This window comes from Hesperophylax consimilis, chromosome 18, assembly GCF_061612785.1.
Source record: "Hesperophylax consimilis isolate HC1 chromosome 18, BYU_Hcon_1.0, whole genome shotgun sequence".
NCBI classification, from domain to species: domain Eukaryota; kingdom Metazoa; phylum Arthropoda; class Insecta; order Trichoptera; family Limnephilidae; genus Hesperophylax; species Hesperophylax consimilis.
Genome location: NC_142853.1, coordinates 29,436,727 through 29,460,102, shown reverse-complemented (window position 1 = coordinate 29,460,102; position 23,376 = coordinate 29,436,727). Strand labels below are relative to the sequence as shown.

At 34.4% G+C, this 23,376-nt stretch overlaps 2 protein-coding genes across 7 annotated transcripts in view; one reads left to right on the top strand and one right to left on the bottom strand.

The window, feature by feature from the left end:
* Window positions 1-23,376, bottom strand: part of Appl (amyloid-beta-like protein) — a 562,030-nt gene that overhangs the window by 316,253 nt on the left and 222,401 nt on the right. The gene's annotated exons all lie outside the window — the stretch shown is intronic.
* LOC149415631 (uncharacterized) lies at window positions 15,779-20,248 on the top strand. 4 transcript variants are annotated; one of them, XR_016303766.1, is made up of 3 exons: window positions 15,780-18,223; window positions 18,444-18,593; window positions 19,176-20,248. XR_016303766.1 is itself a non-coding variant. In XM_089642493.1 (2 exons), the coding sequence occupies exons 1-2, from the start codon at window positions 15,790-15,792 to the stop codon at window positions 18,530-18,532; spliced, it is 2,469 nt and encodes an 822-aa protein (XP_089498619.1). In that variant the 5' UTR covers window positions 15,779-15,789; the 3' UTR covers window positions 18,533-20,248. The 4 variants fall into 4 exon arrangements, 3 of the variants coding, with proteins under 3 accessions (XP_089498619.1, XP_089498620.1, XP_089498618.1); XM_089642493.1 differs by having other exon boundaries at window positions 15,779-18,169; window positions 18,444-20,248; XM_089642494.1 differs by lacking the exon at window positions 18,444-18,593 and having other exon boundaries at window positions 15,780-16,813.

Below are 23,376 nucleotides of genomic sequence, written 5' to 3'. Positions count from 1 at the left end.
TTTTACAAGGGTTGATCACCATTATCCCAAGGCGAACAATCACGGCAATTATTAATAGATAACACGTTATAAAATATGGTGGTATAACATCTGAATCACGTCATACTAGTAAAGGTGTTTCACAGGGTTTTGTCCTAGGTCCACTGTTGTTCATTAAATATGTGAATGATATTTTTTAACGTTTTAAAGCATTTTCCCATTAAATCATTTGCTGATGATACATTATTTACAAAGCCAGTAAAAATTTACAGGATGCCATTAATAAAATCCAAATTAACTGAAATTATGTAACACTTTGGTTAAACCAAAACAAACTAAAAGTTTATGTAATAAAAATAAAGATTCTGATTGTCAATAGCCCAAGTGGAAATCAGTAAGCAATACTAAAAATTGGTAGTATAAACATAGAAGGGGTTAGCAGTATAAAATATTTGTGTGTAAAATCAGATGATAAAATAAAATTTTGAATAGAAAACTAAGTAAAATGTAAACCACTGTATAACTAATTCAAATCTAAATGCTTGTCTTATAAGACTGTGTTTGAGACATAATAACATTCTCTTTAATGTAGATATCAGAGATCAATTGTAACGAAAATACATACAAAATCTCTAATAAAAATTAATTCATATCCCAACTAAACCAAACTTCATAAAATTTAATGTTATATACCACGTAATGACATATATTATGGAGCATCTCTTGTTCACCTCAAGGGCGCTGATAAGTACCTATAGATATATTTTATTTACTTTTATATCAATTTAACTGTATTTCGTATGTTTCTTCACAATAATACGGACATTTACCTAGTTTGTAGAATATAAAAAATAAAAATAATAAATTATAATAATAATTATTATTATTTTAAAGAGAGATTTAACACTCGATATCACACTTGTACCTTCCAAGAAGGTTTGCGTAATTTTGATTTTACTACGTGGGAGGCAAAAGTATGGAAAGCATGGACGGAACGACCAATTTAGCTTTTATGAACTGTAAGAATTTTTTAGAACATACCCACGACCCTTGTCACACGATATTCAGAAAATAAATCCTTTATAAATGAGGATTCCATTTATTCTATTGAATAGGCAATCAAAAAATTGTTATAAGACACTTCGAAATGTTAAAAGTAACTTCAAATGAATTAGTAATTAGAGTGGAAAATCACAATAGAAAAATACAACAAACGGCACTTATCAAATGATCCTATCGGAACGCAAGAAACTCTATTTATAAGGACAGTTATAGAATATAGTTATATACCTATAGAAGTCGTGTTGTATAGTAATATATATATATATATATATAATGAATAATGATAGAGGCAAAAACATAGAATAAAAAAAAAGATAAAAAAAGCGATGTGGGCGTGTATTCGTGATCCAAAAGTTATACAGATCGGCCTTAAATTTACAGTACGAAACTATCATTGTTCCGTCACGCCGTTTGCTTTGACAGGCCGTGTGCTAACCAATCGTATCGTCAGAATTTGAACTGTGTAGTTTAAGTTCGCACACGTCAGCTATAACCACGGAGGGCCGTGAGCCGAACTATCGCACAAAAACCGTTCGTCCTGTCAAAACACCATTGCCGGTTCTTTATCGGAATAATCACTTAATACGTATTTTATCGCAATTTAATTTAAAATAACGAGTGCTAACGAACCACGATCCCGTTCCAGTGCTGATAGATGAGTCTCACCATGCAGATTTCACCATCGCCACCCGGTAAGTTGATTGTGAATTAACCTTACGTATTGTGTTTTCGCATTCGCCTGTCATAAGCCATAGACTTCATTTATGCTTTATCTGTATGGAATAGCCCTTTAAAGTACGGCTATCCCAACCCTCGTTCGTTTCTCGGACAATCATCGTCAATATTGAATTCAAATTTAAATTCAAATTCAAATATTTGCTGAAAACATGGCTACTAAGTAGAAATAATTTGTATTAGGCGATTTAATGTGTAAGTTTATTGTTATTGTATAAATTAAGGTCTAAGTTGTAATCTGTAAAAAGTTGTAATAAAAATCCTGTTTGACAAACTACTTCACTGTAGTTTAACGGGATATATATGAAATAAAAAATAAAAAAAAAATAAAAAAAAAACATTTTTCTATCTCAATACTGCACAAGAGTCCCAGCTGCTCCCAATCTTCTGGAGCCAGTGATATGACTATGGCTTCCCCGATTGGGGTATGTTGTGAGGCTGAAAGTAGTGGAGAGGGGAAGGAGATGGAGAGGAGGTAGGTAGGGCAGTACCTGGCTATTGAGATCTTGTCACCAAAAACGGCTAAAGCCATTTCTTAAGTTGTGAAATAACACAAATACATCAGTAAAATTTATTTGTACACGCCGGGATTTGAACCCGCGACCTTCGTATTGCTAGTCGAGAGCCTTACCCCTCGACCGCGGAGGGATGGCGATATACGATGTCAGGCAAGTGAAAGAGAGACGGAGCGCGTGTTAAATGCGCCTGGTCTAGAACCAAAAGGTACTAAGTCAGTGACGACGTTCGTCTTCATTCAAATCTACATGGAAGTTTTAAATCTGTATTATCTTTTCAGTGGTCAGAAAGACCACTTATTACTATTAACAAAAGTTGAAGACAATTATAAAAGTGTACCTACTTACATAAAATAAAGTAAACCAAGGTGCAAAGTAATTCAATTTGCGAAATGTACATCTTTGCTGTATTTTAAAGATTAGAAAATGTTATCGTAAAGAGCATTAAATTACAATGTCTATTTTTTATCGTTTAGATTTGCCTGATGAAAAGCTCATTTGAAGATAATATTAATTAATGTAAAAAATGCATTTTTTGGTTTTTTAGAGAAAAGCTTCCCGAGGATTATCTAAAAGTTTGGTAACGAATCGCGCAATGCAATTCCTATTTGCTTTCGGAAGCTCCAAAGCCCGCATTAGGAGCGTATAGTTAGAAATTCAGTAGCAAAAAGGAAACTAGATTCCTATCAAGCAAGCTATGCGGGCGTCTTTACTTTTTTTATTTGTATTAGAACGTAAATCAGAGGTTCCCAAATTTTTTCGGGTCACGACCCCAATCTGACCGAATTTTCCCCGGTTTCATAATTCCGATTCACGATAGCTGATTTAATGAAGTAGCGAGTGGCCCGCTTTCTAAAAATGTATGGTGCAATTTTTGGGAATAGGTTTAAGATTAAAAATAAATACTAGACATTTGCAACTGTTGTGCACTAGTTTGGGGCAACGACTAACCAGATCAGAGGACCAAAAGCCAGTTATGGTAAAATTAGTACCTACGCATAGTCATCTTAATTTTATAGAAATCAAGTGAACCACTATCATAATCAATTTATAAAAATCATTTTTAATAGGGTAAAGACAACAAATTGAAAATGGATTTTTCAATATAAAACATAAACTAATCATCTCGCCGTATCCCTCAGGGGTTAACAGAAGGTGTTTTCTCACACCATCATAGATGGCTTTATCTCAAAAAATAAAATTTAATATAATTCAATGTAATATAACTTTAACATTTTCTTTTCACTCAACTTATATTCTATTATTTTTTTGTTAACTGTTTCGGGCGGCGCGGTGACCCGACAGGAAACAGGGGGTCGCGAACCATATGTTGAGAACCAGTTAAGTTGGTGATATCGATTTACTGCATGGATAAAGTTGGCTGGATTACGTTTTAACTTTAGTTAAAGAGAAAATTAACGTAGCGTAGCAGAACATGGAAATGGGAATGGGACAGAGTACAAACCTTCACTTTTCGAAAAGCTATAAGAGACCTCGACGTCTGCAACATTTTAATAAAAATTATATTCTAGATCCTGGTTTGGACAAGGAATTCTATTAGCAATTCCAGTTTTTCACAGCAGAAACAGTAATGATACAGTAGACAATATTAATAACAGACTAGCCTGCAGTGGACAAAGACCATCGAAGACATGAACACCAGGATGTGCGTTGTTTAATAAAAGTGACTTGCTGTAAAATCTACGGTCTAACATAACATCGTTCAAAAAATAAATTCAATAGCTCTGAAGCAAAGACGGCCACATACGATTCAATTCATTAAAAGCAATCTGGATCCGCACCATTATAATCTATCAATATAAAAGAGTGTCTGTGGCGGCGGGGTGGGTTTGTTTTTTTTTTTTATATAAACATCTACAGTTCGATTCGGAGATTGATGGAATTTTGCTTGAACTCGACCAAAGATATTAGAAGAACGAGATATGCTATGTTGGCCGCCGGACCGTAGGCGGAGTGCTACCTAATTAGGGTACTTTGAATACTATCGGGACGTGTACGCACAGAAATCTGTTATATGTATTAGTGCGGATACCTTAGTGTAAGCGAAGGTGTGCAGTAGTATTGGTGAACAAAACCGGCGACACTGGGAAAACAATTCCACACAGTATGAACTGATCATAGCACATCTCGTTCTTCTAATATCTTTGAACTCGACGCTCATAGTAAGAGGAAAATTATTGTCTACATCTAATTTATTTTTAAAACTCTGCGTAAAGTCCGGGTAATACCGTGGAACTCAGAACTCAGTTGGTATCGAAATATAGTAAAAAATCGTAATCTAAACGTAAAAACAAATAATAAAAGTATAAAAAAAAAATATTCTGAATATTATGAAAAGAGCTCATGTACAAGACACAAATATAAGAACAAATAAATATTAGCTCCACACTAATAAAAAATTGACGGCTTTCGTGGTCAAGGGGTAAGGCTCTTAAATAGCAAGTTGGAAAATCCGGGAGTGCGCAAGTAAGTTATATTAGATTAATTCGTGTTTGACAAATTACTCATAAATAATATATAGTACATTTGCGGCACGTTCCAAAGTGGAAGATACTCTCAGTATCGCTCTGGTGTAAGACCACCATTCGGAATTGAAACGTTGCTTGAAACGGCTTTGGCCGTTTTTGGTGATCAGATCTGAATAGCTAGGTACTTCCCCACCTTCCTTTTCCCCATCTCCTTCCCCTCCCAACTACGATAGTATAGCCTCACAATATATCCGAAAAAAAACGAAAATATTTCATTTTAATTTCCTTTTTCAATAATAATGCAAAATCACTTCGTGGCGTCATTTTAATAAACAACTTAGTATATGTACACACGTTTTTCCTGACGAATAAACCATTGGTTTAATACATGTCGATCCTTTTAGATTAAATAGTGGTGAATACAAAGTTATTTATTTTATAATGAATATAAATATAATTTTTAGAAAAGTTTTAAAGCACTGCAAACAAGAAACCAAGCTCGAAAGCTTTTAGGAACACACAAAAAGACGAGATTACTTGCAGCGCAGAGTTTGCATATATGCAAACCTCGTTTGTTCAAAGCTCAGTCAGCCAGCTACGGTGTTTTTGGAATTGAAGAGTGAAATGTATGAAATTGGCATGTTTTTTAGTGGATCGTGAACGGAATAAGCAGAGGGCGGGAGATGTGCTCCCGACAAGGCAGGTAACGAGGCGGGCCGGGAGGGCGGAGGCAGTATACTTCTAGTCTAGTCAGTAGTTCTTCTAGTCTAACTAATGGTCTCCTTCCGTTTCCTTGATCCGGCGCAAAGTGGCTGGATTTTCAAAAATGGCCAGATGTAACATAAATAATTAACTTGTACCTTTTCATAATATCTTTTTTCAATATCTCTATTACAGACTGTCCCAGAAATGGTAAAATAAGTGGAAATGAAAAATTACAAATTAGATACCAATTGTTATTTTTTAACGCTAACTAAACTTAAGGCGATGTCATACGTAGTAATGCAAAATCATGTGTTTTTGGTTTGAAAATTTGGTCGCCTAGAAATGTTTCAGATGCTTTAATTAAATACTGCGAGTAGAATACATCTTGGCCTTTGAAATAATAAATATTTTTTAGATAAGTCTTTTTATAAGCCCAGAAAAAAATTATGTAAAAGCCTATGAAAACTGCTTTAAATTTCAAAATCTCCTACTTACGAACCCATTTTCGGTTATGATTTTATTGTATAATGTGGAAATTTAAGTTATTTATAAAATGATCGTAAAAAAAATATTTATGCCTGAACATCCACAAAATAAAAAAAAGTGGGTGTGTCAAGCCTACGCAAGACAGAAGTGAAACTTCTAGTTTCAGCTGATGCTTGGCGTGGCGCAGTTCGCTGGTGTCTGAGAGAGAGGAAAGAAGAGAAGAGAGAGAACGTTCGTGAGCGGCTCCCCCACCTCAACAAGGTTTCACTTCAAAAATGCCACAGCCGAGAATCGAACCTCGCTTAACTGATTGAAAGCCAACCACGCTGAGCACCAACTGTAAGCAAAGCCGCATAAATTGATTATATTATGTAGGTTCTGAAAATATGAGAGCTTGTTATGTTTTATAATGTTACCTACATCACACCCAAAATATAATATATTTTTAAAAATAATGTACAATGTACAGAAATAGAATCCCACACAAGATCGCGTAGTGCGCTCTAGCGAACGGATATTTTATCAGAGGGAGATAGTTTTAATTTTTTTTTCTGTAAATTATTACATATTATCAAAATAAATAAATTAATTAAATAAATGTAATACAATTATCATAATATACGGATTAGATAATAATTTTAATCCAACACAATAACGCAAAGCGCGCTCTAGCGGAGTAATGTTTTATCACAGTGAGATAAGTGTTTTTATTATTTTGCAATATTATTTTCTTTTAAAAAATGTTCTGACCTACTAAAAAATAAGATATTGAATGAAAAAGGCGTTAAAAACAAAAAAATAATGTGCGATGGCCGAGAATCGAACTCGGATCAACTGCTTGGAAGGCAACTATGCTGACCATTACACCACCAACGCCAGTTGTCGGGATGAGCTAAGAAGCATTTATATGTTACTTCAAAACTTTGACTAGATCAAATGAACTTTAATCGGTGGTGGGGGTACCCGCATTTTCGTTTCGGTCATGAGTCGGTTTTACTCCGGTCCTCGAAATTGCATGACGCGCGTAAAGAAGTTTCACTTCAATAAAAGGCACTTTTTGGCCATGTTTTTTTCATGCATAAATCAAAACAGGCGGATGGTGTTAAGCGGGAATTTAAACCTTATCGCCATCTACGTAAGGGTTGTTATTGATAGCGGCTCAATTTAAAATATTACACGACGTAGTGCATCGCCTTAACGCAGATTTGCCGCAGAGGTAAGCAAAGAGGATAGACCACCACACTATCTTAAGACCGCAGCGTTGTCCGGGCTTTACGCAAAGTTTTTCGAAATACAAAGTAGACAGCGACCGTCATCTTGTTTTGAAGGTCAAATGCCCAAAATTTCATAACTCTGGACTGTATAGATGTTGAATATTTGGAAAGAATATTAAAAACGAATCTTGCAAAGAAATAATTATCGATATTTTCTTCATTTGTTCTTGATATCCGATATTGTGAAAGCGCTATTATACTTCTACGTTCTGACCTCAGCTCGCATACACGTGTTGCCGTACAAATACCACAATAGATCAAAATTATTTAACATATTTTCACACAAAGACTGTCGTCCTCACCACCGAAAAGAAAATATCGAATTTATTCACCGAAAGAAACTTTTACACAGCGCAAAGAACTTATAATCAAAGTCTAGGAAGGAAAAGTACAATCCACCGGGAAAAGTTTTTCTTCGGATTGTGAAAAACCAAACTCTCTCAACAACAGCAGATTTTTCACACAAAATATCTTTGTGGCATTCGCAAAGGCGAAAAATAGTGCATAAAATGAGCTAGACGTAAAACTTGCACTCAATCTTCCCATTACAATGTGAAACTGAAAAATCAGTTGTACTCTGATTTAAAATTCTTTTTCAAGAATCAAAAAGGAATATTCCGTCAGTTCCCGCGATTATCGATAAAAGTTTAGGTGAAAGAAGTGTTTATAAACTAATGGAAGGTATATACAAACTTTTCGTAAGTAATATTAAATCCACTCAAGAGAGAAATTCTACGTCCTATAGGAATGCTGCGTGGAGGGCCCTTTTGAGAAAATAAAGGAGTGAACCTGAGTCTTAAAGAGACCAATGTAGTAGAAGGAAAGTAACTGAATATCTCTTTCAATATAAACGCATAAGTTTATTTTAAACCGCTTTGAATTAACACACAGTGCTCTAAAAGTTCTTCCATCATCAGAAGAATATTAAAATTAATCAAAGATTCAAAATCCTGAGAGATATACCTACATAATATTTTGGTGTTGGAGTGGGAGGTCGACAAAATGTAATTTACAAGGAGAACAGAGCGGTGTATATCTTGATTCGAATATTTACCAACTTATAAACAATTGTAAAATATATATGTTTTCAAATTAATCACATTATTTACAACATTGTGTAGAAATTTCTATGGTTGATTTTTGGAGTGTTAAGTCACCCCAAAATTTGAGCTACCTTCACTTACATTTATACATCGTCTCGTATGTATGAGTAGTAGTCTTCTATTATCCTGACCCTTGGTCATGCCATGTCTTCCTCGGACGTCCCCGACTTCTGCTACCATTCACATCATATATTCTCCTTACACTCCTTTCTCTGCTCATTCGCTCTACATGCCCAAACCATCTAAGCATCCCTTTATTGATCTTATTCATTACGCTTACATCAGTCTTGCACTCTTTGCGGATCTCTACATTTCTCAGACGATCGTACATAGTTTTACCACACATACCTGTGTGGGAGGGATCTCATTTCTACAGCATTCACTCTTTTTTTAACCTTTCTCTGCCAGTTCCATGCCTCACTTCCATGCATCAGGGTAGGTACCAGAACTCCATTGCAATCTTCACTTACTGAACATTAAATTATAATTTCGAACATCCTTCAAAAGTTGTTATAAAAGAGTAACCAGAGATTTTATTTAATTCAATATTAAGAAACCGACTATAAAATTTAAATTAAATAAATAACTATTTATTTTATTTTGTACACACCACTAATTATTTTTAAAAATCGACAAGTTTCAAAATCGATGTTATCCTGACGAAGAAACGTTGGTTTTGAAATATGTCGAATCTTTTGGATTAAATAGTAGTGAATACAAAGTTATTTATTTAATTTAAATTAAAATGACGCCACAAAGTGATTTTGCAATTATTGAAGAAGCAATTATAAAATCATTACATTTTGATTCACAAGCATTGAAAAACCAGGCCTAATTCGCATAAGTCTTCCTTCTCATTTCGTGAAGGAGATGGCGAAGTGTCCTTGGATTCGCGAGAGAAGAGAACACATTTTACTTGTCGAAATCTAAATTTAATTTAAGAGAATGTCTCCCAGAGGGATGGAGGGTTTGGATTAACAAGGACAGAATATGGGCGGTAAAAAGAGAACAGCAATTTTGTGAAAAATTCATTTTACATTAGACAGCCATAATGCGCTAAATTTAACACGGCGAGTGCCGCTAACTCGACACCGTGTCCTTGGGCGCTTAGCTAGAAGGAGTCTGCTTAGGATATTCTAAAACACCGAGGCTTTCGATAGCGGGGAACAGAAAGCTTGAATAATAGCGTCGCGAATTGAATCATTATTATAGTTTTGGTGTGATTTCCCGCTTTGAGAAAATCTCCTTCCTCTCTTTTCTTAGTAACATTTACAGATTCTGATCTAACTTTCGGTAAATGTATAAGTTTCATTGGAAATAAGGGTAGTTGATAAGTCGATGGCAAGTATCCTTTTTTATTAAAACTATCATGTTCCTCATTTTTGCTTTGTTACTAAATATTTTCTGTTACTAATTACCTAAATATATTTAATATGCATTGAAAATGTTAATTTTACGTTATTTGTGTTGTGTTTATTATTTTAGTTTAAAATAATATGCTATTTATTTCTCATGTAAAAAGACCACAAAGCCGTTAATAAATAAATAATTTAACTCTTTTCACCAAATGAACACAAATTGGCCAGTCCAGGGCCAAGGAATCGAAAGGTCGAATCGGCGACATCAGTTTTCTTTCAAATCAGTATAGATCATACTTGTAGATATTTTCCGATCAGTGTCTGCAACACAGATTTAAAGCTTTACCCATAAACTACAATCAAACATACCTATTTCAGAATTCCGTATCTACTGAGGGTAGTCAGTCCTTTGTGAAATCTGATTATAGTTTTATGAATTGTAAAGATTCAAAGTTTTTAATTGTTCTTAATATAAAACCTAATGTTTTAATACCCTTATTCACAATTTGTTGAATGTGGGCCGTAAAGTCTAGTTTCTCATCCATTATTATGCCAAAATCTCGTATTTCCTTTACTCTTTCTAAATTCTTTTATTTATTGAATAGCCAAAAAATTGTGATGTTTTTTTTCTGGAAAAGGTCAAAATTTTGCATTTTTCTACATTTAAATATAAATTGTTTTGTGAACACCAGTTATTTAGCAAGTCTATATTAGATTGAAGAACTTGACAGTCATTTAAGGAGGTTATTTCTTTATATAATTTAATATAGTCGGCGAATAGCAGTACATTGACATTTTTAAAGCAGTTGACTATGTCGTTTATAAAAACAATAAATAAAATTGGGCTAAGATGACTACCTTGCGGTACGCTACTAGTGGCCAAAAATGGTTTAGATAAAAAAGATTGTATTTTAACAAGTAAAGTCATAATATTTAATGACTTAAAAAAATTGGAACAGATTTTGTCAAGAATCAAGAACTCAAGAGTATCCCGTGATTTTTCATGCGTACGAAATAACATTGTTATATTTCTAGGCTAAACGCTTTTAAGAATCTTCAAATTTTTTCATTGAAATAACTTTTCTTTTTTAATGGGTCTTAAAGAAGGTTATACATAAAAAAATTAATATATCATTGAAGAAGAAGATAATACTAAAAAATCTAAACGATACATGAAACAGAAAGAGACAAAGAAAAATAAAAAGGTAACGTTTTTAACTGAGAATCGAACCCAGAATCTCCGTCTTACCGGGACAGCGCCTCTAACCACTCGTCTAGTTGAGACCGTCATCTTTTTTTTTCTATTCGATATCTTGTTCTGTTTCATGTTTTGTGTAGATATATTAGTATAATATTTCTCTCATAATTATATTACATTTAAAAGTTTACACAAACATTAAATAAAGTTTATTACTTAATACAAGAAAAAATAACTTACTAATACAAGTCTTATCCTGAAATATTTAATATCCACTGTCAATGGCGATGATAATTTATTGTTCGTAACGTGGCATGTTCGCGAATGACTAGGGCAGTTATTTGCCAGCTGAGGCAGCCTGATGCTTTCTAGTTACCAGTGGCAGGCAATAATGAATGGGCAAACTTGTTTAAACTCCACGGAGCGCGAGCGTGTCGGCAACAATACTGAACACCGAACATTGAACACCTAAGCACATAAATAATAAAGTTGGGAAGTGAACCGAACTATGTTGTACGCAATGGCGTGCAATAGATAAAGGCTGAAAAGCTGTGCCTACCTAATAAAAACAATCAAAAAAAGGATAATATACAAAGAAAAAAATACCACGAATTTCGGATAAACGATTATTTTTTTAAAATTATTTTATATTCGTTTCACATAAAACTATTAAAGGAATAAATAAACACCTTTTGGTTGCAAAGCTGCCTCTATTTGGTAACCGGACAACTCAACTCATTGACAATTCAACGCACTTTTAAAAAGTCATGAAAAGTGATGAAACAAAAACTAGGTCAAATAGGTTACGTGGTAAGTTTTCATTGCTTTTATAATGATTTCATATGACTTTTTAAAGGTGTGTTGAATTATCATTGTATTGAGTTATCATGGAACCAAAACCATTTCAAGCAACATTTTCATTCTGAATGGTGGTCTTGCACCGGGGCGATACTGAGAGAATCTTCCAGTCTGTAACGTGCTGCTATTATACTATATATTCTTATTTTACTAATAAATTAATTGTAAAATAACACAAATTCATCACATAAACTTGTGCAATTTACTTGCGCATGCCATGGTTTGAAACCAAAGAGCATTACTCCTCGACCACGGAGGACGTCATTGAAATGTTCGTCTCATAATTAAATACATCATGCTATCCCTCTACTAAAGGTTTTCGATTTTTTTATAAATTGCCCGCGTTTAGTTTTTACGCCACTGCTATATTTTGGCATTCATTCATCATGCTGTTTTGCGGTCCCATCTGTGGAAAGAAACTAAAATGAACAATTATTTTAATTTAGCAATGCACGCCACTGGTAGGACGTAATGCGTACGGTTAAGTTACGTTCGTCTAAAGCCCTCTCAAGGGCGGAAATCGGGCTAACGTGACTTGTAGGTCCTTTAGGGGCTTAACCCTATTGATGCCCGGGAATTTACTTACCTACTATTTCTTGGAGCAAATCAGGTACCAAGCATGTTTTTCGCTATAACAAGATCATTTTGATTTGTATCTTTGATTATATGCTTCCTATAATTTTTAGTATTAATGACTCTATCCTGAATGACAAGCATAAATCCTTCTATTTCTGAGCTCAACTCTCCAATACTTAACCATTTGGCTGACGAAAGTTTGTCAACATACGTTTGGTTGAGATAATTGAAGTGTTTTGCGTGTAAAATTTTATTTGACCAAGAATCTAATAATTCCTGGTTGGGATTTATAAAAATGTTGGCATTCTCGTCGTACAAATTTAAAGGTGTAAGGTTTCTATCTGCCTTGCAAATTATTTTGTGCATTTCTGAGCTATGAGCTTTCCTATGGAAAAAAGTTCTTAGCCTGATTATGTTTCAAAGAAGTTATTTTGACTATACCTCTACCTCCTTAATTTCTAGGTAAATTAATTCGTTCTATAGCTGAATTTGGATGATGGCAATTAAACTTTGTTAGCGTAGTTCTGATTAATCGGTCTGAGTTATCTAAATCTGTATTGGACCATTTAATTATGCCAAATGAGTACGTTAATAGAGGTATTGCCCAAGTATTTATTGCTTTTACTAATTTTTTAGCAGAGAGATTGCATTTTAAAATTTTCCTGATCCTAGTTTGAAATTAAATCCTGATATCATTTTTAATACTAGTATGGTCTAATCTATTTGGTTGTGGGTATCCTAAATACTTATAAACCAGGCAATACTACCAAATCTTAGCTACAGAAGAGAAAATGGTTTGTGTGATATGTGAGGCATTATTATATATATATCCAAGAAAGACATACATTAGAACAGTTATGCCGCGGCTGCGCGCCTTTTCACAAAAACATAAATTTGGATTGGAGTGTTTTTAATTTAAATTTTTAGTACGTAAATAATTATATTTCGGTTAAGTTTTTAGATTCTCACGGCCAAAAGCATTTTTGTTGTTTGTTTTTGGGGTGTTATGCCGTGTTGCGCTAACTTAACACATCTACCGGATCTGCCCTGATGATGGACACTGCAACGCTGTCCGAAACGTCGGCTAAAGAAGGAGTTAGCGTAACACGGCATAACACCCCAAAAACAAACAACAAAAATTATATTTCGATCCAAAACAAGCTTTTTACGGTGTTCTATATTTTTAAAATTTAACATTTATTTATTTTTACATGGTAGGTTGGGAAAGATTACTATTTTAAATAATAACCACTTGTTCAATTTTGCAGGCTACCGACATCTGTAGTCTAGAAATTTGAAGTTACTACGTTTAACCAAAATGGTGTGAGTCCTTGCTTAGAAAATAGTGTCAATTTGGTCGGTATAGCAGGTTTCATTTTTACTCCTAGACATCACAATGACAAGTGTTTTATTTACATGTAGTGGGTTTTGAAGTCTTTAAAAAGGCTCGCATTATGTGTTTTTTCGTTCTTTTCTCAACAATAACTCGATAATAAACAAGCTCATAAGTCAGAGCGATCGTAGCAGTGTTATTCGCACAGTTTCTATATAAATATTGTACCTGTTTCAATAGTTTGAAATAAATGTAAAGTGGTATCAAGAAAACCAGTTTTTATTCAAAAAGGATCATCCCCAATTTTTAACATTTGGTCCTTCGAGCCGGATTACGATCAGGAGATTGTATGTAAAAAAAAACAAAGAACCAGCAGCCAAAAGGATACAAAATTGATTGAAACTGGAAATCATTAAGGAAAGTGGACCACATCGCAAATCTGAGATAAGTATTCAGTGCTTTCCTTCCTATCATCCATTTTATGTTTATTCAGGTCTCATGTAATTTAAACGAGATTAATCTTAAATAGAGTCAATATTATAAATAAAATCACTACCCACTTGAAAATAAGAATATAATATTATTGAATAGTGTTCTCAAATAGTATTGTCAAGATTGTCGTGGTATTCTTTCAAACGGGTGTTTGCTAAAATAAAATAATTGTCAACCGATATTAACAAAATATAATTAAAAATGGAAAATATGAAGTCATTAATAAACAAACGCGGCGTAATCAAAGGAAAACTAACCCGATTCGCGGATTCCTTAAATGCATTGTCGGTAAATGAAATTAAATTAAGATATGAGCGGGTGAAATCATTGTTAGATGAATTCGAAGCAGTTCAACAGAAAATTGAAATGCTACCGGATTCAGACGAAATTGAAAATTATAGTCAACGAGAAGCTTTCGAAAACCAATATTTCTCAGTTTTGGCAACGGCCAAAGGCACGATCGAATCCGTCGATCAAAGTAAGGTGGAAATTAAACTACCCAACCTCCAATTACGGGAATTTCATGGCGATCAGAAAAATTGGGTTAATTTCGTCGAAACCTTCAAGACTTTAGTCCATAGCAATAGTAATTTAAGCAACGTACAAAAATTCTTTTATTTGCAATCAACTTTAAAGGGAAACGCATTAAAGATAATTGCTAATCTAGAAATTTCTGAATTAAATTACATTTCCGCTTGGGAATTATTAAATGAACGTTATGCAAATTTAAGAACTACCGTTCATAAACACATCCAAGCTCTATTTTCATTAAAAGACATGAAACAAGAAGAGCCTGTAGCATTGAGGTATCTAATTGATGAAACAAACGTTAGTTTAAAGGCATTACAAAATATCGGGGTCAAGGTAGATCAATGGGATCCATTGGTTATTTATATAATATCAAATAAATTAGACACAGCTACCCGAAAAAATTGGGAACAATATATATTACAAGACGAATTACCGACGTTAAAGGAATTCTTAAAATGTTTATCTGCTAGAGCCCAAGTATTGGAACTGATGAACGCTTCTGAGAAAAAATTTTCTAGCTTACATAAAACACAACTAGGCAACAATAATTGCAAAAAAGATTCATCAGTATTTTTAGCGGTAAAGGCTAACAACTGCATTTATTGTAACGAGAAAGGTCACCATATTTATTATTGTAAAAAATTTCTGAAATTAAAATTACATGAGAGGATTGATGCTACGAAATCAATCCAAGCTTGTTTTAAATGTTTAAAGGTGGGTCACCAGGCACAGAGTTGCAAGGCAACCTTTTCTTGCAGGCGTTGTGGCAAAGATAATCACAACACCTTACTACACAATGAGGTACCTCTGCGGGAGGCCTCCAATATGGATGCTGATAACGAGGTTTCAGTATCGAATTTTTCTGCATCGGATAAAGCAGAAAAAATAATATTATTGTCAACTGCCAACATAGGAGTTGTGGGTAGTAACAATAAAATTTTTAAAGCCCGCATTCTGATTGATTCAGGGGCCCAGTCAAATTTTATGAGAGCAGAATTTGCTAATAAATTAAATTTACCATGTGAATTGATAAACAAACCCGTTTCTGGGATCCATAATAACATCACTCACATAAAAAAGAGAATTTCAGTGGAGATGAATTCGCTTCATACTGATTATAAAAGTGAAATATCATGTCTGATTTTACAGGAGATTACAACAAATTTGCCACAAGTGACAATGGCGAAAAAAGACTTCAAGTTACCACGAGGATTGGAGCTAGCTGACCCGAACTTCAATATAGCTGCACCCATCGACATCCTGTTGGGCGCGGAGAGCTTTTGGGAAATCCTAACCAACGATAGATTGAAACTCGAATCGGGACCAACACTTCAACGTACGCAACTGGGATGGATCATATCAGGACCAATCCACATGTACCCAAAGCAAAGGCCTGTATCAGATTGTTGTAATTTATCTATAAATAAAATAAGTCACCAAATAGAAAAATTTTGGAAATTGGAGGAGATTAATCCCACTAAGATTCTAAATCATGAAGAAAAGGCTTGTGAAGCCAGTTTTGCTAGTACTCATACTAGACAAGACGACGGTAGATACGTAGTAAGTTTACCGCGTCGAGCATGCATTGATCAGCTGGGAAGTTCATTGCTCACTGCTGAAAAAAGATTTAAAAATATAGAAAGAAAATTTGTGTCAAATCCCGAATTGAAGACACAATATATACAATTCATGCGTGAATATGAGGAATTAGGTCATATGGAGGTGTGTGACCAGTCAAAGGGGGATCGTGAATCCTATTTTTTACCTCATCACGCTGTAATAAAAGAATCAAGCACTACTACTAAAGTGAGGGTCGTTTTTGACGGCTCCGCCAAAACTTCAAATGGAATTTCTCTCAATGACGCCTTGATGACAGGACCTGTTATACAAAAGGACTTATACACCCAACTATTGCATTTCAGGAAACATCAAGTAGTACTGACGGCTGACATCGAGAAGATGTACCGCCAGATTAACGTGTGTGAAGCGGACCGTGACCTGCAGAAGATAGTGTGGCGCGAGTCGCCGCAGGAGGTGCTCAAGCATTACCGTCTGAAGACAGTCACATATGGTCTGGGGCCTTCCTCTTTCTTAGCCACTAGAAGTCTACGGCAAATTGGTATGGATAACAATATAAATTTTCCTAGAGCTAGTCAGGTCATAGAAAATGACTTCTATATGGATGACTTGTTAACCGGAGGAGATGACATGGAATCCTGTAGAGAGTTAAAAGAGCAATTAATCAACATCTTTTTGTCTGCGGGGATGACCTTGAGGAAATGGAGGTCCAATGTCTTGGAGTTGTCAGCCGAGTCGGGCCAAGCTAAGATTGCCGAATCAGGCAATTCTGAAAAAATTATTACTGACAATCCAAAGACTGAGAAAATATTAGGATTAATATGGAATAATGAATCTGATTATTTTTCTTATGTAATAATGAAACCATCAAGTCGAACCGAGAGTAAAAGACAGATATTATCTTGCATCGCATCAACCTTCGATCCATTAGGTCTTCTAGGACCGATTATAGTTGTAGCCAAATTGATAATGCAGAAGTTATGGCAGTCTAAAGCAGCGTGGGATGATCCATTGCCTAATGAAATATTAGCACCCTGGAGGTCCTACCTTCAAGAATTAATTCAACTAAATGTGTTGAAAATACCAAGAAAAATTATTTGCAGGCAATCTACATATCTACAACTACACGGTTTTTGCGACTCATCTGAGAAAGCTTACGGAGCCTGCGTTTACATGGTGTCAGTGGACCATGTCGGTAAGCGGCATTCACATTTAATAACGTCCAAATCAAGAGTGGCGCCATTGAAGTGTATTTCCCTGCCCAAGTTGGAGCTTTGTAGTGCTGTGCTACTGGCTAAATTAATTAAAAACGTAAAACAAGCGTTAAATATAGTGGAGATCGACACACATTATTGGTGTGACTCCATGATAACGTTGTGCTGGCTGAAAGGTCAACCTACGAGATGGGCTACTTTCGTTGCAAACCGAGTAGCCGAAATACAAGAACTTAGTGATCCAGATCTATGGAGACATGTATCATCAGCCGACAATGCAGCAGATATACTTTCAAGAGGAACCACTACAGATAAATTGATAAATTCTGCAATATGGTGGAATGGACCAAGTTGGTTGACCGAGGGAGTCAACGCTTGGCCTATATCAAATATTTCGTGTTCAAACCCTCCTGAACTCAAAGGCAAAAATATTCTATTATCCACAGATATTCAAGAATGGGAGATATTTGAAAAATTCTCATCATTTATTAAATTGAAAAGAGTTACTGCGTATGTATTGCGATTTGTCAATAACTGCAGAAGTGTTAAGGGTAAAATTTCAGACAATTTAAGTGTGGCTGAATTGGAATCAGGCTTGAAATGTCTATTAAGATCAGCTCAAATACACGCCTTTCAAAAGGAATTGAAAGAATTAAAAAACCATGGCATCGTCAACAAGAAAAGTAATTTAAAATCTCTTAATCCCTTCTTACATGATGGTCTAATATATGTAGGCGGTAGGTTGAATTTGGCTACACATTTATCTTACCAACAAAAACACCCAGTTATCTTGCCGGCTAAACATAAGCTAACTGAATTGATAATACGTCACTACCATTATGTAAACCTACACGCAGGACCTCAAGCTTTGTTAGCTAAAATACGATTAAAATTTTGGCCCATCTTTGGTAAAAATACTATTAAAAAGATATTACATAAATGTGTTGTATGTTTTAGATGTCGTCCCCGAACCGGTCATCAAATCATGGGAAATTTGCCACCCGAAAGAATTACGCCGAGTCGTCCTTTCGCTATCACCGGAATAGATTACGCCGGACCAATTCTAATTAAAAGTGGGACGCTGAGGAAGGCTTCCCTCGCAAAATCGTATTTATGTATCTTTATTTGCTTCTCAACCAAGGCTGTTCACTTGGAATTAGTTTCGGATTTATCTAGCAATGCTTTTTTGAACAGCTTAAAAAGGTTTATATCCCGTAGGGGACAACCTGAAAAGATCTTTTCCGACAATGCTAGTAATTTTAAAGGAGCTAGCAGCAGACTCAAAGAGCTGTACACCAGCTTGAGGGAAAACAACGACAATATTCAAAATTATTTAGTGAACAGAGGTATTGAGTGGAAGTTCATAACCCCTCGAGCCCCTAATCAGGGAGGTTTGTGGGAAGCAGCAGTAAAATCAGCAAAATTCCATTTATATAGAATCACTAACAATTCTTCATTAACATTTGAACTCTTATATACCTTAATTTGTCAGATTGAGGCCTGTTTGAACTCCCGTCCATTAACTTCCTTATCCGACGACATCCATGATTACCAACCTCTTACCCCAAACCATTTCCTTATAGGCACTGAATCCTGTATCATTCCTGAGAGAGACGTCCGGGCGATACCGGACAACAGACTAACTCAATATCAGAGGATCAGTTCGCTAATTCAATCTTTTTGGTCTAGATGGAAGCAAGATTACCTGATGGAACTACAAAAGAGAACTAAATGGCAGACCAGCACTCAACGGGCACTGCAAAAAGACGATCTGGTGATTTTAAAGGAAGATCATTTACCTCCACCTTTATGGAAAATGGCCCGAATTCTGCATACACACCCTGGAGCGGATGGAGTAGTACGAGTTGTTACACTAAAAACACCTCAAGGAGTCTTTGTGAGACCCATCACAAAGATATGTCTGATGCCCCTGGATTCAGACACTAAACCTGTAATTGACGTCCCGGACCTTACCAAGGATTGATTATGTACATTACACTATGATGCTTATCTTCTCGACTCCACCTTGGATGGATCAAGCAGAAGACCTGAGAAGAAAGAAAAAAAAAAAAAAAAAGGAACAATAATTGTGTTGTGTTCAGTGTAAACTATATTATTTGTGTTATTGAACTATTTAAATATGTAAAAATTAGTATGCAGACGTGTGTAATTTAGTCATTTTTGAATTTTTTTTTTGGTTATTTAATAGGATTAATAATTTTCTAGTTATTTTTAGTTTATTAATAGAGTAATTCAACAGCATTTATACAGTTAAATTTATAAGTTTACCAGTAGGGCATAAAAAAGGGAGTTTTATTTTGTTAATTTCTGCTATTTTGAATTATTTTGTTAGTATTTTTGTGGTATATTTAGATTAAGAATTTTTAGTTTATTCTGTTTGGTTTATAGTTTATTTTTAAATAGATTATCATTCAAAAATTTAGTGCAATTTTTGAATCCCGCCCCCTGGCAATATGTTCAATTTTGCAGGCTACCGACATCTGTAGTCTAGAAATTTGAAGTTACTACGTTTAACCAAAATGGTGTGAGTCCTTGCTTAGAAAATAGTGTCAATTTGGTCGGTATAGCAGGTTTCATTTTTACTCCTAGACATCACAATGACAAGTGTTTTATTTACATGTAGTGGGTTTTGAAGTCTTTAAAAAGGCTCGCATTATGTGTTTTTTCGTTCTTTTCTCAACAATAACTCGATAATAAACAAGCTCATAAGTCAGAGCGATCGTAGCAGTGTTATTCGCACAGTTTCTATATAAATATTGTACCTGTTTCAATAGTTTGAAATAAATGTAAAGTGGTATCAAGAAAACCAGTTTTTATTCAAAAAGGATCATCCCCAATTTTTAACACCACTAACTTATATTTATCACAAAAATTGTCAAATTTGCTTCTAAAATCATGAAAAATTGCATTCTTAATGGACTATATTTTATAATTTAAAACATAAATAAATAAAGTAGCACATATCCGTACTAGACGTTTGCTATACCTTTTGATTACACATAGTTATTCAGTTTGGTCTAATATTTTGGCCTCAAATCCGAAAGTGAGTTTTATATGAAAAAGACGCGCAGGCGTTCCTCTTGATATGTTTTCACTTTTTCAGTATAACTGTCAAAAGAATACTGTTCAACGCATTCTGAACATACCCCCGTGCCTCTATGGAACAGTGAATCGACTGTGGAACATTCCCATGGGCACAAACTGAAGGTTACTTATAAGAACACTTTGGCAACTCTTCTAACTGGGGTACTGCAACTCTATGGAAATGTTCCTGGAGGGAGGAGTGCACTCTGTCAGAGCACTTCTCCGTCCTCGCAAGGGAAGCCAATCCTCAACACCAACTTGCATCACGTAATAAAGTTGGACTTGTTTGAAACTACGTGTCACAATATTGCGAAAGTATTAAAATTTGATATGAATACAAATAATTTAAAACTAGTAGTTCTATGAACAGTAGACCTCGGGTCCAAATAATAATGTGTGACATTTCTGTCATAATAAAAAAATAAAAATTTCATTTTAAATCATAAAATTTGTATCGGTATTTAATATCTTCCAACTTAATTATAAACCACATAATATTTTATGTAAAAATTTTCATTCGAGGAATTATACAACTTTTCCAAAGAAATGTCACCATCTCAATGACAATTCTTTGTTTTAAATTTCTTCAGGCAGGAAAGTGGGTACCATAATAACTCAGTCAAAGTTAGCCACCTAAACAAAACTAACCATAAAGCCAAAGTAATTGCTAATAATAAAATGGAAACAGCTGATTTTTGAATTTTTGAACCGAAACGGAACGTACACACAAATTAACAAACAGATCAAATGTCAAACGGTGGAGTTAAAACAGGACATCGCTACGCTTAGTCAAATATATCAAATCATTTATACGCTTATTTGGAAAAGAATTTGTTTTTCATTTTTATTTCTAAGATAAATTCCGAGAATCGAGATACGCATTTCCCAGAATTTCGGGAATCACAACATTCGGGAAAATAAGAAGCCCTAGTGGTAACGGGTAAATTTTTGCCAGAAAATTTGATGAAAGTTAATTTCTGGTTCTGCCCCAAGTTAATCATGATATTCTAAACATTAATTTAAAAAAAAATCTCCACCATAAAATTAAGAACTTAGTCAAAGTTGGCCATCTAGTTAGTAAAAGTTGATCTTCTTCAATAATAAGATTTAATTAATTTCAAATTATTAACATTAACAGACGGACACTGTACAGTTAAATAATTTTGAATTGAGATATTGTAACTTTTGTACGTGTTGCATAGTGTAACTTTTCAAAATAAAAAATGCAGTTTGCGGTAAATACAGCAATTTAATTTCTGATTTTGTCACAATATTTAAGAGTAATAATTCTGCGGGCTAAAAATCAAACACATAATAACTCAAGGGTGTGTATAAGATGATGAATCATACTGCCTGAGTTAGTTTGACGAAATCTACTTGAAAACAGCAATCAGTAATGGGACGATATAATCTTGTCAATGTTAATGTCCTTTGTTCCGCCAGTGTTAATTGATGTTTATTATCATAGTCTTGTGGTGGTATGTTATCTCTGCCTATCATACTGCCTGATTTAGTTTGACGAAATGTACTTGAAACAGAACTTCGTAATGGGACGATCTAATCTTGTCAATGTTAATGTCCTTTCTTTCGCCAGTGTAAATTGATGTTTAATATCATACACTTGTTTTAGTATATCCTCTCTATCTATCATACTGCCTGAGTTAGTTTGACGAAATCTACTTGAAAACAGCAATTAGTAATGGGACGATATAATCTTGTCAATGTTAATGTTCTTTCTTTCGCCAGTGTAAATTGATGTTTAATATCATACACTTGTTTTAGTATATCCTCTCTATCTATCATACTGCCTGAGTTAGTTTGACGAAATCTACTTGAAAACAGCAATTAGTAATGGGACGATATAATCTTGTCAATGTTAATGTTCTTTCTTGCGCCAGTGTTAATTGATGTTTATTATCATAGACTTGTGGTGGTATGTTATCTCTGCCTATCATACTGTCTGAGTTAGTTTGACGAAATTTACTTGAAACAGAACGTAATGAGACGATCTAATCTTGTCAATGTTAATGTCCTTTGTTCCGCCAGTGTTAATTGATGTTTATTATCATAGACTTGTGGTGGTATGATATCTCTGCCTATCATACTGCCTGAGTCAGTTTGACGAAATCCACTTGAAAACGGCAATTCGTAATAGGACGATCTAATTTTGTTAAAGTTAATATCCTTTCTTTAGCCAGTGTTAAGTGATGTTTACTATCAGAAGGTACTAACTGGATTCCTAATTATTATGTTTCGCAAAGAAATTAATTTGCTTAGTTAGTTATTTATCTTGCGACCAAAACCTGTTTATTATGTAGGTACATACATTTGAAGTGATAAAACTATTAATAATACTTCGAACATAGCATCAGAACATTTTTATCGGCTTATATCTTCATTTGTGTTTCAGAATTTAGCATAATATCAAAATAAAGTTTATATTCCTTATCTACTATAATTACATCTTGTAAAGAATTTGGTTTTTATGTTGTGCACATTTAGAAGAGATGTTCTTTGTCTTTAAAAAAAATAAAAGTGGCGTAAAAAATCAAATAAAATATTAAGAAAACCTTTTTTTTAAATCCTGAAGACGACATTAAAGCTTAAAAAAATAATACAAAATTGTTTGCCGGTATAAAACAAGCTTATAAAAACGATGTTACGTATCTACATTTAATACTTGCCGAGTGAAAAGAAAATTTCAGATTCAGTCGAGAAAATATTCGTGAGTTGGGGTGAAATAGCTTCAATGAAGATGCCAACCATACCGGCGCTACAACCTGAA

Coding starts and splice junctions, on each gene's coding strand:
- LOC149415631 (XM_089642492.1), top strand. CDS start 15,790: ATGAATTCGCTTCATACTGATTATAAAAGTGAAATATCATGTCTGATT. Junction 18,224..18,443: donor TGGTCTAATATATGTAGGCG/GTAGGTTGAATT, acceptor TGTATGTTTTAG/ATGTCGTCCCCGAACCGGTC.